The 17,347-nt window shown below is 34.9% G+C and overlaps 1 protein-coding gene across 11 annotated transcripts in view; it reads right to left on the reverse strand.

Moving 5' to 3' along the window:
- Positions 1-343: 343 nt before the first annotated feature.
- Positions 344-17,347, reverse strand: part of LOC123561998 (uncharacterized) — a 94,730-nt gene continuing 77,726 nt past the window's right edge. For all 11 annotated transcript variants that reach the window (XM_053531045.1, XM_053531053.1, XM_053531025.1 and 8 more), the window contains 10 exons: positions 16,636-16,718; positions 15,460-15,744; positions 14,998-15,130; positions 14,176-14,369; positions 11,189-11,297; positions 10,735-10,851; positions 7,035-7,316; positions 6,039-6,163; positions 4,219-4,383; positions 344-3,745 (listed from right to left, as the gene is read on the reverse strand). In XM_053531045.1, the coding sequence (XP_053387020.1) occupies positions 3,548-3,745; positions 4,219-4,383; positions 6,039-6,163; positions 7,035-7,316; positions 10,735-10,851; positions 11,189-11,297; positions 14,176-14,369; positions 14,998-15,130; positions 15,460-15,744; positions 16,636-16,718 (1,691 nt within the window). In that variant the 3' untranslated portion in view covers positions 344-3,547. The remainder of the gene's footprint in view (positions 3,746-4,218; positions 4,384-6,038; positions 6,164-7,034; positions 7,317-10,734; positions 10,852-11,188; positions 11,298-14,175; positions 14,370-14,997; positions 15,131-15,459; positions 15,745-16,635; positions 16,719-17,347) is intronic.

Raw genomic sequence — 17,347 nt, forward strand, 5'->3', positions numbered from 1 at the left:
AGCAAAATGATCTCCCAAAGGCATCGTAATATCTTGCCTAGATTCTGTTAGTACAGTGGTCTTGTCAGGATGCTTCAGACTACGTTTGGTGTAATTCTTGCCAGTAGTTTTAGAAGAGATTTTTAGTTAAAATGATGGCTGCCACACTATCCACCTACGTCCACAGCTCACCCCGAGCCTATGGACCCGGTTTCTAAACAAAAACAAAATCTGTCCATTGCGACGAAATCAATACTTCTATCAACAACGACAATACATATTGCAATCTAAGCAACTTTATAACACGGGATAGGTTCTAACTCGTAACCATCGTACCAAAGAAAGGAAACAAAGGAAGGTAAAAGCTATTTTAGAAACTTTATTCACAAGTTTCATTTTTATTCATCACATAACAGTTTTTAAAATCACATAACAATATTATCATAAAATGTATGAACACTATCAACAAATGCTTTCCAAAATAAAAATGTAAAATGATAATTTGCTAGTCAAGTTTTTGATACATGTAAGCGACGTTGTTGGCAATATGTTCTATTGTTTTTAAAGCACAGGAACCGCTTGCGAAAATAAAGTAAAAGAAATAACAAACGTAAAATATACAGAAAATAAAAGAAAACTTCTCAAACAAACAACAAAGCACTTAGAATAATATCACATTCATAACGGTCTCGTATAAAGTACATGTACATGCAAACAGAAATCTCTAAACAAAACATAAATTTAAGAATTCTCCCTAATGTTTTAGCAAATCGAATAAAAACTTCCCTCTTATCGCCCGACAGTCCTTGACATTTTGTTATTTGAGTATAATTAATTTAAAAACTACTCTAATGGCTACTAAATACCACGTTCAAAGTAAACGTTGTACTTCTCTGTCTTACATATATGGAAGTCTACATTTGTAGACAATGAAACATCAGTATTTCTTAAGAAAACATTAAATAAAGATGGCGAAATGTTTGTGAAAAAACTAGACTCAGCAACAAGTTATATGACCAGAAATAATACGAGTACGTTAGAATTAAACGCATATCAATTTTTTTAGATGTTTAAGCATATACTTATGAAATATTTGTTAAAAAAACAATAATCGTGAATTTTCCCCAAATAATATTTTCTGATTTTCCTTATTTGTAGCTCATTGTATATCACTACACACTATATAAGCATTATTGGGAATCTAGAAAAGAGAGTGTCTGGATATTCCAGCATTATTACAAATCCTTAATTACCCAAAGTCATTTTAAGACATAAAAACCCCACAAAACATAAAATGCACTTATTTCAAACAAGCAGAAACATAATAACACTGAAATCGGCCTATCAGCATACAGAAAGAGAACAAACTGGTACACATAACATGCATAAGGCACGTGTTCAATTTCATAACAAATATTCTTCGTACATATGCTTATACGCCTGTAGTTGTTTGATGTTTACAATACTTAATTCCTAACAACTTCTTTTAACCTTTACCCTGCTATATTTCTAAAATGGACTGGTCCTTCGTTCAATTTGGGCTAGTACCATTTATTATTCGAAGGGGCGTTCACTGAAAATTTACAGACTGAATAGCGAACAGTGCAGACCATGATCAGCCTGCATGGACTTGCAGGTTGATCTTGGTATGCACTGGTCACAAAGGTAAAATCACTTGCCACCAGCAGGCTAAAGGTTAATATGTTGTTGTTTTTTTATTTCCTGTCAAGAATGTTCAATGATCCGTACATTATCTCAGAGGCAGTTATGGCTCTTTAAATATATTTTAATTTTAACTCTACGTTCTTAAGGCATTCGTCACAAGAATTCGTAGATTATATTAGCATAATTGTCAAAGCTTCATACATATCATTCAACACCTGAAGCATTCTAAGCCATTATTGCTTACGCGACTATCGCAAAGCATATATGTCTTATAATTTCTCTGAAATTAGACTAAGGAAAGTAATAGTATCTCATATTGATAATGGTGAGCATAATTTACATTCTATTATCCCTCTGAAATTAGTTGGAAGTATAGTAATGTTAAAATTTTGTACCGTTTTGTACCGTTTTCTAACACACATCATGTTTAAGCGAACACATGTAAAAGGTTGCATGCATTGTGATCGTTTCACGTCTGATCAATGCATTTGAAACTGTTAGATGGGTTTTATGCAATTTGCTAGTACCGTCATAAATGACAGTTTTTCTGCACTGCTCGAATATACAAAAGCTCACAAAGCCAATGTACTGTGGTAGTGAAAAATATGGTTAGACAATATCACTTTAATTAGACTTACGTAAAAAAGTCTTATGTATCTAACTGCTACAAGCCACCTCATTTAAAAAGCACCTCAACCCTCTTTGCTATCACACATGTACCGTGAGGTGCACAAAAAAGTAGAGTTCACTAAATAAACATTAACTGGAATGAACACAAACAGTCAAGAAAATCCCTCTGAGATCCCCAGAAACTTGAAAATGACATAAAATAGAAACGGCAGTGCCAAAAGGGAAGAAATCCATCAAGTTTGCTATGCTACGTCGCCGACAGGCTGTATGCCGCAAAGTAAGTGCTATTTACTTTATTTGTAATTTGATTGTTTATATCAAGACATATGTTCCAAAAACGACCTCATGAAATATTTCCAAGTATGTCTTGAAAACATGACTTATGTGTTATTCATTGGCTGTACTATATCGACACAATACAATTTCTTTCATAAATACAAAACAAATGAAGGTGCTAATTTCATAATTATTTATATGTTAAAAAATCTAGATATTTCCCTCTAAAAATATTTAAGTTAATTATATTCAAGTTCATCAAGATAAACGTAAAGTTTGTATATTTTATACTTTTATACTATTTTAACATTCACTTGCTCAAACTTGTTTTGTTTTGTTTAGCCATCAGAAAATCACGTTGGATTTCTTGAAATCAAATATATCTTTACTATTCAGTGCCACACAGAAACAAAATTAATTATGGAGAGACAGACTGAAAGACTTGGAATTCACAGAAAATAAATTTGACCTTTGAGATCTGTTATTTACACTTATTTACATTGACAAATTGTGCTCTAAAAACGATATTCATCCTCAACAACAACCTATTTACATCTCTAACAAATATTGAATAGCACTGAAGTACAACATTTGGAAAAATAACATATGCATCAATACCAATGGCTTTCGTATTTATGTATGGCAAATATATAAAACAACACTACAGGTTTCAAGAAGCAAATCTGCCCCGCCAATCAAAATCTTATATTGATTGACGCAGTTTATTAGACCTGCCTCCTACCAAGACGTAAAACGTGGTTCATAATTGTATAATAACAGTACATATGATACAAGTTTATGCAATCCACTGCATCTTCATTTTAGAATATGAGACTTATAACTAGAGACATGTGTAACAAGATAACACGCCGGCGAATTAATAGTTCTCTTCTCAACTGGTGGAGTCTCAAAGATGATTTCTAACTCAACCCTTTTCTTGAAGATAGTGACATACATGTCACGTGATTCAATTATCATTCTCAAATTCTCTGTACAATCAAACAACTCCAGCTTCAAACTTAATATGACCAATCGTCGGTTCGTAAGATCCCGCGAGATAATATACGTCATCTGTGTCCTCGTGTGAAATGACGTCAATGCGACGCCTGTACTCGGCATAAGAAATAACTTCACATTTATGCGAAATGGTTTGCACATCATTTTCATCTTCATGATCGGACCGGAAAAGTGCGCCCTGTAAGAAAACATTGTTTCATGCATTTAAAATTCAGATAGTGGCACGTGTTACTGAATGGACTTCAATAGATATAGCCTATCTGAATAAATAGTTCATTAATCTTATTGTTATACATATGTTTTGTTTGCAGATATCAGATCTCAGATAAGAATAAAAACTCTGTAAAGCAACGATATATTTACATAAATATTTTGTTACTTTCCAAAAGAACTGCTGGTCTACAGCTTGTACATTTCATTTTAAGTAAAGGTTAAGAATAAGTGAACGCCGCTGTGCGAAATCCAACGTTAGGGCTTCGCGGTCAGTATGGATCCAGATCAGCATACAGGTATCGAACTGAGTAATGAAGAGCATGGATGTTATGATAAACAAACAGTATGGATGTTCACTGGTCTGGATCCTTGCTGGTCGCAAAATTATAATGTTTGTTCCCGTACAGTGGCCCTCAATTTGACTGTTTAAATATCTACCTTCATGTTTTGTAGCCTTTTACCTCCCTTTGTTTCCTCAGGGTGGTAGAACCATTTAACTTTAACTACCATCTGACCACCCCATCCCTCCCAGAAACTTTCAATACGTCCAACGTACGGCAAATTTGGCCGCCCTGTAGAGAGAAACACGGCGCTCTCCCCCACCTGAAACAATACGTAAAATGTTTTGAAATCTATACACACACATCATTTAAACACATCATCTGACTGGGCTACTATTTCCTATATTTTCATAGTCTATTTCATAAAGAAAATCGATGCAAAACAAAACAACAGATAATTATCTAGATAATTAAACAGATTCTTCCTTAATGGTAACTATATATCTGATACTTTCTAGAAGTTTTCTCCCAAAACATTAAGACTCTTCCCTAAAATATCGCAAAATTACGTTTCTTAAGTTTAGAAACAATAAAATCTTAAGTATCAGAAAATTAGAAAAAGACTTCTATAGGTATTGAGTTTAAAAATGATGTTTAAACTTTACAGATATGAAATTGTGAAACTAAAAAACGAATACTATGTGGAACAAATATGAATTGTATGGCTGATTTATGAATAAGATCTACACAAAATGATGAGAATGAATGCGAGTATCAAAACTGAGGTACAACGGAATGGTTTTATTCTGAGCATTTCTCATCACTCATCTCATTCTAATCAAGAATTAAACAGTTAAATTCGTGCAAATCTGTGGATTCGATTCATTTATCCTGACCTTAAAGACTTTTTAGAATGTTTATTTGGCTTGAAAGAATACATTAGGCTTTCAATTCACATTTGAGCCGAACCATGAGAAAACCAACATAGTGCATTTGCGACCAGCATGGATCTAGACCAGCCTGCACATCCACGCAGTCTGGTCAGGATCCATGATGTTCGCTAACGGTTTCTCTAATTGCAACAGGCTTTGAAAGCGAACAGCATGGCTTCTGACAAGACTGCGCGGATGTGCAAGCTGGTCTGGATCCATGCTGGTCGCAAATACACTATGTTGGTTTTCTCATGGTGCGGCTCATTTATACACATTATCCCGGTCTCTTGGTTATCAACTTCTTGGATGTTCCTGTGGTCAGCGGCAGGACGAAAGCGAAAATGCAAAGCTATGCACTGCCTCTTGACAAATAACACCAAATGTCATGATTCATTACAAAACATGAACAATGACAAAAAATGAAACTCGGTAAAAGATGAAAGGATGACAATATGAAACAATGAACTGAAAATCAAGGGATTTACGGACAACTGTCATAAATTTTCTTCAACTCAAATGAGAAACGACAGTTTTCCGTTCGGCCCTTGAGATATGAAATAAATGACAATGAAGAAAGCAAAACGTAATAGCCAAACTCGCATGTAAACGCATGCTAATTGGCTGCTTAGAAATTTAGAAAAGCTTTACAACAAAATTAGATGAAAAGATGAAAGGCTGACAGGAAGAATGAATAAAATGCCAAGGACAAAATTATTTAAAAATAAGCAGTAATGAACGCGCTTTTGCTGCAAAAAAAAAACGTCGCAAAAATGGTATGCAGTTTGGGGAGCTATGACCAAAGAAATATCGCATGAAAATAAGTTTATACACTTTCTTAAGTAGTAAAACCAAGCAATTTGGTTTGTTTGCACTTGTATTTCTTAAACTAGTGTTGTTAGATGTTATTACAGGTTACCCTGAATTTGACCCAGAGATTTTGAAATGATATGATATGCTGATACTAAAAAAAGACAATTAAATGAAATGAATATGAGATGAATTTGATTATTATGAGATGACCAATAATGTCCACGACTATACCTACCGATATACTTTCTCTACCACGAGTAACGGTTTTATAATACTCTTTCTTTGCTTTGCCTTTCATACCAGGGCGTTTCGTGCAGCTTCCAGACCACTCCCACAAACCACGTGGTCGGAAAAGTGTAACTACAAGATATACCTAATATTAGCTCCTAAACCAAAAAGCTAAATTGGGGCATGACTTAACCGGTGAAGCGATATTAATTTATGTCTTCGTACAGTTTGTTTAATTGTTTTATCCATGTAAGCAAAACGAATTTAACAAGTGGTTTATTAGAAAAGTATTGTTGCATTAAGTCCAATTATTATTCTCTGTTTTTCACAACCATAAATATGTCAGTTTAAGCAGAAAGCAAATATGCAGCATAAGTTTATTTTCTGGCCAGTCACGTTCTTACTACAAAACAGTCACCATTATATTTGTTTTAATATTAATTGTAGTGAAATTTGAAAATAGAAGAAGTAAACTGTACGACACAAGGTCAGATAAAATTAACTGAATATATTCAGAAAGTTACACAGTATATTTACAATTGCATAAACACATGCGCTTGCTTTAAGGCATTTGAGGCATAAAACTCACAATGAACCTAGGGCCACATAAAATGAGCCGTGCCATGGGAAAACCAACATAGTGGCTTTGCGACCAGCATGGATCCAGACCAGCCTGCGCATCCGCGCAGTCTGGTCAGGATCCATGCTGTTCGCTAACAGTTTCTCCAATTCCAAAAGGCTTTAAAAGCGAACAGCATGGAGCCTGACCAGACTGCGCGGATGCGCAGGCTGGTCTGGATCCATGCTGGTCGCAAACCCACTATGTTGGTTTTCCCATGGCACGGCTCAAATAAAATATTGAAAGTACTACAATAATGCAAATGAAATTGGATAACAACATTGACATCACTTTATCTTTACTAAAATTGACTTTCAATACTGCAAATGCAAAGCTTCTATTAAAACGACACAATGCCAGAAACATCAAATAAATTTTAAGTACCCTGCCGATCCTGTGTTTTCTTTTCATCCGTACTATTCTTATGCCCGGTTTTAGTCTTCTTGTCAGTGTCTTTCTGTGTATCATTGAGAAACACATCTTCGTCACCTACTGATTCACTAGACATCAGTCTTTCCGCTTTCGGTGGCCTTCCAGGGCCTCGTTTTACCTTGGATTCTTTTGTTGACTCAGATGTAGATTTCTTTGGCTCACTGCTAACACTCTCTGATGTGGACATTGTCCTCCGACGAGCAGTTAGCAGTAAGAGTGGATTTGGATCATATTCTGCAGTAATTAAAAGATAAAGAAAAGAATGTTCTTGTCAACCGTCTTAGTATATCATTAGGAATTCCTTTATTGTGGAATATAAAGGCGAAAGAACAAAACAAAATCGTCTTCTTAATAGCACAGAAACTTTAACTTTTTAGACTGCAAACATCGGAATATACACATTTATTTATACTGCATTGTAGGGTTAACGCACGTTTTTTTGTGTAACAACATCTGCAGAATCCCAAGGGATTGGTTGGTGCACGAGCCCGTAGGGCGAGTGCACCAACATAGCCCGAGGGATTCTGCAGATGTTGTTTCACGAAACAAACGTGCGTTATCGCTATTCTTGCATAAAACACAACTTAAGTGCTGGAAATATCGAAAAAACAAGACTATCCAGCTGACATTAGCCGATCGAAGTCGGCCGTTTCAGGTTGTTATGGTCACATGTTTTATTTACGCATTTCCAGGGCATACAGAAACAGTGCGTATTTTATACATGTCGAACGGACATTCTTGTTGTGGTAATTTCTTTAATATTAAATATATGTAAAATAAGCATGACTTCCCCTTTTTCCGATATATCGGTAGGAACTTTAGCTTTAGAGGCTCGGAATTATGAGAAAAGGGCATAACCCTACACGGCATCCTGTCTTTACACAATTTGCAGGTGAGGTGCCGCCAGAACACAATTCTGCTTGGTTTAAATTAATAGTCTGCCCCTTACGCTTTTTAAATGTAAATATTATCGTTTAATAGAAACTGGTATAAATACCTATATTCTTCATGTCGTTAAGAATGAAATCTCTAGGCCTATAACTAGAAAATTTTGCTTTGCACCCACCCCATCGCGATCAAGTTTGATAAACACAAAAATTTGAATTTTTCCACATCGATATAATCAACTTAGATTGGATTTATACACTCAAACATGGTTGGTGAGATCTACAAATAAATTGAAAAATTATAATAAATACCTTCTGTTCATCAAATGTTCATTAACTGTGGAAAAAATCCTTCAAACTTTACGCTTCGTCATGTTTATGCTTTACATTACCACCATCACTGTATCAGTAGACTGCATAGATGTGTAAAGTAGACACAAACATTTTTTAAAGTTTTAGTGTAAGATTTAAAGTTAGCATGTCAACTTTCTCGACTCAAATTAATTTGGAAAACGAAATTGTATTTTTGTAAATTGTTGTTGCCTATCATTTTCAGGGATTAAATCGCGGCGTGTAAACTTACTTTGAGTCTAATACGCGTAATAATACAATAATAAGGAACGTCAATTCAGTCGCGTATCAAGAGAGGTAGCGCTTATTACAAGTTAAAGTAAAGTTAGGTTGAAAAATGATATTTTTAATAAATATGCAGATGAAAAGATTTCATAAATCTCGGACCTTTCGACTTCGGCCAAAATTGATTCGGGATCCATTATTTGCTTACGTTGGACCCACAACAGCATATTCAAAACGTTCACCAACAGCGCGTGCTCACGAGAATCTCCTTGTTTGTACACGTTTTTTCCCTGTTTGTGCATGCCCAAAATCGGCAAAAAACAAAGGTTTTATGCAAGAATGTAGGGTTAACGCACGTTTTTTTGTGTAACAACATCTGCAGAATCCCAAGGGATTGGTTGGTGCACGAGCCCGTAGGGCGAGTGCACCAACATAGCCCGAGGGATTCTGCAGATGTTGTTTCACGAAACAAACGTGTGTTATCGCTATTCTTGCATAAAACACAACTAAAGTGCTGGAAATATCGAAAAACACAAGACTATTCAGCTGACATTAGCCGATCGAAGTCGGCCGTTTCAGGTTGTTATGGACACATGTTTTATTTATGCATTTCCAGGGCATACAGAAACAGTGCATATTTTATACATGTCGAACGGACATTCTTGTTGTGGTAATTTCTTTAATATTAAATATATGTAAAATAAGCATGACTCCCACTTTTTCCGATATATAGGTAGGAACTTTAGCTTTAGAGGCTCGGAATTATGAGAAAAGGGCATACACGGCATCCTGTCTTTACACAATTTGCAGGTGAGGTGCCGACAGAACACAATTCTGCTTGGTTTAAATTAATAGTCTGTCCCTTACGCTTTTTAAATGTAAATATTATCGTTTAATAGAAACTGGTATCGATACCTATATTCTTCATGTCGTTAAAAATGAAATCTCTAGGCCTATAACTAGAAAATTCTGCTTTGCACCCCATCCCATCGCGATCAAAGTTTGATAAACACAAAAATTTGAATTTTTCCAACATCGATATAATCAACTTAGATTGGATTTATACACTCAAACATGGTTGGTGAGATCTACAAATAAATTGAAAAATATATAATACATACCTTTTGTTCATCAAATGTTCATTAACTATGGAAAAATCCTTCAAACTTTACGCTTCGTCATGTTTATGCTTTACATTACACACCATCACTACATCAGTAGACTGCATAGATGTGTAAAGTAGACACAAACATTTTTTAAAAGTTCTAGTGTAAGATTTAAAGTTAGCATGTCAACTTTCTCGACTCAAATTAATTTGGAAAACGAAATTGTATTTTTGTAAATGTTGTGTGCCTATTATTTTCAGGGATTAAATCGCGGCGTGAAAACTTACTTTGAGTCAAATACGCGTAATAATACAATAATAAGGAACGTCAATTCAGTCGCGTATCAAGAGAGGTAGCGCTTATTACAAGTTAAAGTAAAGTTAGGTTGAAAAATGATATTTTTAATAAAAATGCAGATGAAAAGATTTCATAAATCTCGGACCTTTCGACTTCGGCCAAAATTGATTCGGGATCCATAATTTGCTTACGTTGGACCCGCAACAGCATATTCAAAACGTTCACCAACAGCGCGTGCTCACGAGAATCTCCTTGTTTGTACACGTTTTTTCCCTGTTTAATTCATGCCCGAAATCGGCAAAAAACAAAGGTTTTATGCAAGAATAACTCATTCATACCTAATTGCTATCATTTTCCTTGACTGTGCTCTTCTATGCTCCTAAAGGCATTTTTACTGATTTCATTATCTATGAAAATTGTGCTGTTAAGCAATCGTTTAAAATCTCAAAGTAATTGGCTCTGTGTTGTCTTAGATTCCGATCCTTTGGGACCATGGAGTCATTCAATGTTCATGCATTATTGAATTCTGCTGAAATCGACGCTAGGGGCGAGAGGGGCGTTGAACATTTTATTACTGGTACCGCTCACGAACAGATTCTTTCAAACCGAGCCAGCTATTCGCTTGCTTGGACGCATTTTAAGTCTCTAAAGGAACTTCTTATAGATAAATTTTTACAAAAAACATGGTCTGACTCCATCATGGACACATTTTCTGGCGTCATGTATCTGCTCAGTACGAGTAATGTTTTTGTTTCGAAATATTGAAATATGTGCTCAGGCACTTACCGACATGAGGGAAGTCTTGCGGAATGATTCGGATATGGTCAAGCGGAATTTTTCCAGTATCGCCATCATCAAATTCAACATTATATAAACGTCTATCCGTAACAGGATTCGGGCTCCCTGATAATACAGAATAACACTTTTAAACACAGAATTTTAAGTGTTTCTGCAAGATTGCATTTATCTATATTAACGATATCAATAAAATATCTTATTTGCATCGGCCATTGTTGGATATTACAATATTAACTCTTAGTTTATCGCTGATGAATGATGTGATACTATGCCCTACAAACCAATGTGACTTTCTAAGACCTTTCCGTTATTCATTATAGAATTTTACCTAAACAAGTCTTGAAATTAATTGAATACGTTTGCTGCAAAATTTACCACAACACACTTTAAACGTTTTTAGTGAAATTTTCATTTAAATTTGAATGAAATGATAAATGCTGACCTCTAGAAATAGTTCCCGGGTAAAGACAACTGAACTGTTGGCTCCAGTAAGCACAAATTCTTGTTCCTTCTTTTAGCTGGTCCCCACTTAATGGTTTAGTGTCTTTAATCTGTAAATTACAATATACTAAGCTTGACGAGTCTGTACAAAACTAATCTTTAAAAATGCACAAAAACATTTTATTTTTCGTGCAGTGGTACTCGAATGATTTTATTTTTTTAAATTGGTGTGAAATCATTCATATTATTACAATTATTTGAATGTAGCTAATGAGCTGTTATTCTATGGTTCTGGCTATTATTCTATGTAACGGGCAATTATTCTATGGTTCTGGCTATTATTCTATGTAACGGGCAATTATTCTATGGTTCTGGCTATTATTCTATGTAACGGGCAATTATTCTATGGTTCTGGCTATTACTCTATGTGACGGGCAATTATTCTATGGCTCTGGCTATTATTCTATGTAACGGGCAATTATTCTATGTGACGGGTTATTATTTTATGTATATATAACTTTATTATGTATTAAGCCAATTCTGGCCCATGTACATGCATCAATATAACATAATCACAGAAGAAATAACAATGCAACTATACAAGATGTGTAAGTAAGATGACAATAGATATATCAAAAGATGAACACTACATACCAAATGCATGTTATATCTTTGAGAGAGGGAGAGACTGTGAGAGCATTATTTAACATTATGACAAATATCAAGTGTTACATCATAATAGAGACTTTTTAACATATATTACTGACTGCTACATTGTATTAAAAATCAAGTTTCGTTTTTCAAACGCCTTGTAAACATAAGCTGAAAGTCTTCTTAAATCATTAACATTTTCAGTTTTAATTAGTTCCATAAATTTGATATAGTTAGGATGAAACCAATAGTATCTTTTAATGTACTGATGCCTTAAATCTGTATATAGAGAGCACTCAATAATAAAATGGTATTCATCCTCCAAAACATTACAAAATAAACATTTTCTTTGATCCAAAGGGACGCTTACAGGTTTTCTCCATCTGCCACTTTCTATTTCTATTTATGTAACGGGATATTTTTCTACGTAACGTGCAATTATATTATATAACGGGCTATAATACTATGTGGGAAAGAATCCAATGTCGTTTATGTATTTGGGTTTGGTCTGCTCTAACAAAAACGTTTGTATACAGAGTAGAACTGTAGACAGCAGCATGGAATTTTTTTTTGGTTAGGGGTTCTTCACTGCGCCGCACACCCTTTATTTCATCATGTCATTGGTTTCAGTATAACTCCACCTCTAAGAAGCATGTACGATCGCAGTTTGTCCCCATGTCCACAAATTTCTCATGATGTGTGTACCGATTTTATAAGGCTTTTATATTATATATATAAATGTTCTCTTTCCCGACAAACGATTTTCACTTTACTAGATTTAATTTATCTTAAACACAAACTATTTCATATATTAGCAAAAAATCATGTAGCATAATTTATAATGGTTTATTTCATCAAAGACCATTTTGCAGACAGTTCATCGGGTGCATTTAACAGACGGCTCTAATCAATTTTCATGACAAATTGGGTTTTTTCCCCTAATATTATGGGGTGTTTTTTTTTTGTCAATTTGTACATTCAATAATATCTGTAATTGTAAAATTGCTTGCGTGCTGTGTGTTATTAAAACAAAGAATAATCTATATAATGCTGCATGTAATGAGCATTTATTATATTTACGACTACCTATCCGATTTTATAATATTATCTGCGCGCTACATTCGTCAGCAAAAAATCACAATATATGTATGAATGTCATTATAAAACAATTATTATTCCGAACATGTTCTCTCAGCTTAAAGTACATTTGCAATGTGCTGAAATGAGATACGTGTAACAGTAAATTATTTGTAACTGTGAACGTGAGGCCGATTGCTTGTTGAGTTTGGAAATACTACGTAAAGCACCATACACGTGACTCTTATGCAAATGTTAATGATTTTTAGTTGTAAGAGCGGAGGCTCGAACTCACAAACCCAGGTTTTGTAGTCAGTGTTACCACGGCAGCAGAGCATCTGCGGTAGGGAATTGCCATAGGTTCTATATTTCGATTTTGTAGACTTAAGTAGTAGGAAGATGATACATGTACACCTTTTTTTCAGCCCAGAGTCGTGATTACAGAATCATATGCACTAGTGGATTGATATTTTGGTATCAGAATTTGAAAATCAATTTCAAAAATTCCCAAATGCAATTTTAGATCTAATAGGATATAATGCCTTTTTTACAAAAACAAAATATTTGCCAGAGTCGCTTTTGAAATACAGGCCAGACTCGGAGATTACGCTTAGCGGCAATACATTTTACAGAGTTACTACTGAAGATAAATTGTATCAAAATCAATAAGAACTACGTAACTGCTAATACAGTAAATCCAGATAGACAAGAATTACGTTTCTACCAATATATTACATCCAGATCGATAAGAAATATAGTGCACTCTAATCAATAAGAACTATTTTATTACTAATCATATGCATCAAGATCTGAAAGAACTATTTCACTACTACTGTTATGCATCCAGATCGATAAGAACTATTTCACTACTACTACTATTATGCATCCAGATCGATAAGAACTATTCCTACTACCACTGTGCATCCACTACTATAGTTCATCATGATCGAAAGGAGTTACGTTACTATTAATTTAGTTATCCAAAATCGAAAAGAACTATGTTACCACTAATATATTGCATCAAGACTGAAATTTAAAGAGGTCAATCAAAATTGAGCCGCGCCATGACAAAACCAACATAGTGGGTTTGCGACCAGCATTGATCCAGATCAGCCTGCGCATCCGCGCAGTCTGGTCAGGACCCATGCTGTTCGCTAACGGTTTCTCTAATTGCAGATGCGCATGCTGATCTGGATCCATGCTGGTCGCAAACCCACTATGTTGGTTTTGTCATGGCGCGGCTCATTAATAAGAACTTACAGCTTCTTTCAGTATTTCTTCTTGTGAGTAATAATGAGGCCTGGTCTTCCTCTCATTGTCAAGTATAGCTCCGTATATATCTGGTGGGCGAATGGCCTTCAGCTCGCCTTCGTGAAACAGACCGTCCATAAACACAAGTATTCTAATACCATCACATAGTTCATCTGTAGTTAACGTACATCGTAACGACTCGACTGAAAAGTGACCCACACAATCATCATCTACGGAAAAGTATGTAAACAACAAAAGGTTCTCGTTCTTTCTGTATATTGCAAAAATACCTTAGAAAAGTCGATGGGAGAAACCGCTTCTCAAACTCTTATGGGTGCTAATTCAATCGAAAGCATCGCTGAGACGATAAATCAAAAACTTGATAGTCTGGTTTAAGGTCTTACTAGTAGTATATATTATGATAATTAAGGTGTGAAACAATAGGCATGAAATGGTCTCCAGTAGGTCGCCATCAACTATTTTGCACCTAAATCCGAGTTCTAATTTAAACTTTACCACGAAACTTAGTAATTTAAAACAATTTCACTGAAAGGAATGAGAACTTCAATTTGAATTAACTTCCTATTTAAACAATTTCCCTGGATATTTTATTACTTTACCTTTAATTTTGATTTTTATAACACGTAGTTTCTAGAATTATATATATTTTTCTCAAGAAAAGAAGAGAACCTTGCTAATTGAATCTGTCATTGACACTGTAAATGAAGTAACCCTAGAGGGGAGAGGACACTTTACATCAAAACATTCCATTTTTCCAAAGATATTACCTTTTATTTGAGTAAGGATTAAAATACTGCTATAATATCTTACCATTAATATTCGGTTTAGGTTTGAACAGACTAAGTGGGATATCATCACTATCACTGTCATCATTATTAAAGGTTGATGTTTTTAGCATCATCTTCTTCTCCTGTCGTTTCTGTGTCAGACGATCACGTGTTGCCTAGCAACAAGGACAGAAGAAATATGAGGATTTGACTACATACATTATCTTATTAAAAACATCAAGGTCGAATATTAAGAGTTGGACGAACATCTCAAGCCTCGGGCCCACACTTTTGATCATATCTCCATTTTCATTTCGACAAGAAAGATCAAGATCGGTATTGTGGCGTATGTACGTAACACAATGTACAATATTTATATGCGTGGACTGGATCAATATGTCAGTTTTCTTACTACACAATACATTCTGTCTCTGAATGTAATTTATATTAAAAAAGGCATTCATTGTCATCATTTAATTGTCATTCAGGAAAATGCTAACGTTACCTTTAGTAATTCTGTAGTTTTCTCCCTTGCCTTAGTTTGGTTGAAACCAGTCGAGTATTTCTTTTTCACCTTTTGAGACATACTAAACGACTGGGATTTCTTCTGTTTTTCTTGTTTTGGCTTCTTCTCTTTCTCAGGTTTAGCTACTTCCTGTTTGGCTTTAACACCAGGAGAAATGGCATTTGGACTAGTTTGTGGACTAGGGTCACTAAGGAAAATACGTTCACTACGGCGAACATTCCATTCATCGAGGTACAGAGGCTTCAGGGGAGTTTTACCTTCCAACTGAAATGGAATAATCCACTGGATCATTTTCATTTGCTTTATTTTTTAGTTTTATCATTGTCTCCATTACATATGACATTCATTTAGCCTAACAACAATACTTGTTTTAGCACAAGTGCTAACTTGTTCTCCAAAACTCATTGTGGGAAAAACGACGTTGAACTCGATGTCTTTATCAGGTTCTCTTTTTTTCTCAGGGAACGAGTTGCTCACGTCTGGATTGTTACTCTTTTTGTACCGTTTAAGCAGTAAAACAGTTGGACAAAGGTAGTTTTTCACTCCTTTTTTTCAAATTCTCAGACAAGTGATGTTTCAAGTCTTTGTAATTTGAATTAGCAGACGTACACTTTCTCTAAGGCGGCACTTCATACGATATAGCGGGCAAGCATTATAACCATTATCATGCTGAACACGACTGATTCTGCCTTTGCGACCAGTGCAAATCATGACCAGCCTGCACTTCCGTGCAGTCTGATCATGATCTCCACTGTTCGCCATTCAGTCAGTATCTTTTTGGTAAGCACCCCTTTTAACAGTTAATGGGACTGTCCAAATTGAAAGATGAACAAGTTCATTATGGAAATTAAGCATAGTAAGGGTTAACAATAACACATCATCATACCAATACAATCAGATGCTTCAACCGACAACTGGGGTCTAAAATAATTCATATCATGTTTGTTACTTGTCAAATTAAAGTGACCATCTCGCACTATTTTTTGGAGATAACGACGTGTTTTCTTTTCAGGTCGTAAAGATTTCAAATATGTTTTACGCTAATACAACGGCAGGACTTTGGCATGTTTTTGGAAACGAACTATTTAATTTCCGTGTTTGTATAAAAAAAGAAACTTTGAGAAAATAACAACCCGGTTGAAACTTTTAACTTACGCTAATCTTCCGCTCTTGTTTTGTGTCGTCTGCTTGCCAGCGGAAGAAGTCCATGTGTTTGGATTGCTTAGCAACAATCGTCTCTGAAGAGGAAGTGATACTAAATAATTATCACATTCATTTGAGTGTGCCAGCAGAAATTGTGAACTCGAGATATACTGGTATATTGTAATGCGAGGCGATAACCGCGGTTGATATTATTTTTCAACGATTACTAACATGCTCAAATGCATGTGATATTCATTTTATTACACAAAAAAAATCTTCGTGACAAAATGAAAAGAAAATTTTGTAACATTAAAAACTACAGTAAAAGGGGTGTAAAAAAAACAAATATATATTCCTTTCAATTTATGTGCTATTTTGGGAGTGTACGATCATGAAGTTATATGTGTAACTTTAACGTTTTTCTAGTGGAAAACCTAGTATCTATTTTAGGCTTATGTGTTATTTCTATTGGTGTAACATCATGATGTTACCTGGCTGACATTAATTTCTTTACGCTCCGTGGAATAGAAATTTTATGTTTGAAATGTAAGGGAGGTCTGGTAAAATAATTATCACACGCACTTGAGGGTGACAGACGATATATTGAACCTGACTGAGACTATCTTAGACTAGTAAATGTGATGCCATTATGAAGATAGGGACATATAATATCTTTTTTAGACTGGCCTGATATTGCCACTGTCATAATGTCGCCATCACTGAA

The sequence above is a fragment of the Mercenaria mercenaria genome, chromosome 2, assembly GCF_021730395.1.
Source record: "Mercenaria mercenaria strain notata chromosome 2, MADL_Memer_1, whole genome shotgun sequence".
NCBI classification, from domain to species: Eukaryota; Metazoa; Mollusca; class Bivalvia; order Venerida; family Veneridae; genus Mercenaria; species Mercenaria mercenaria.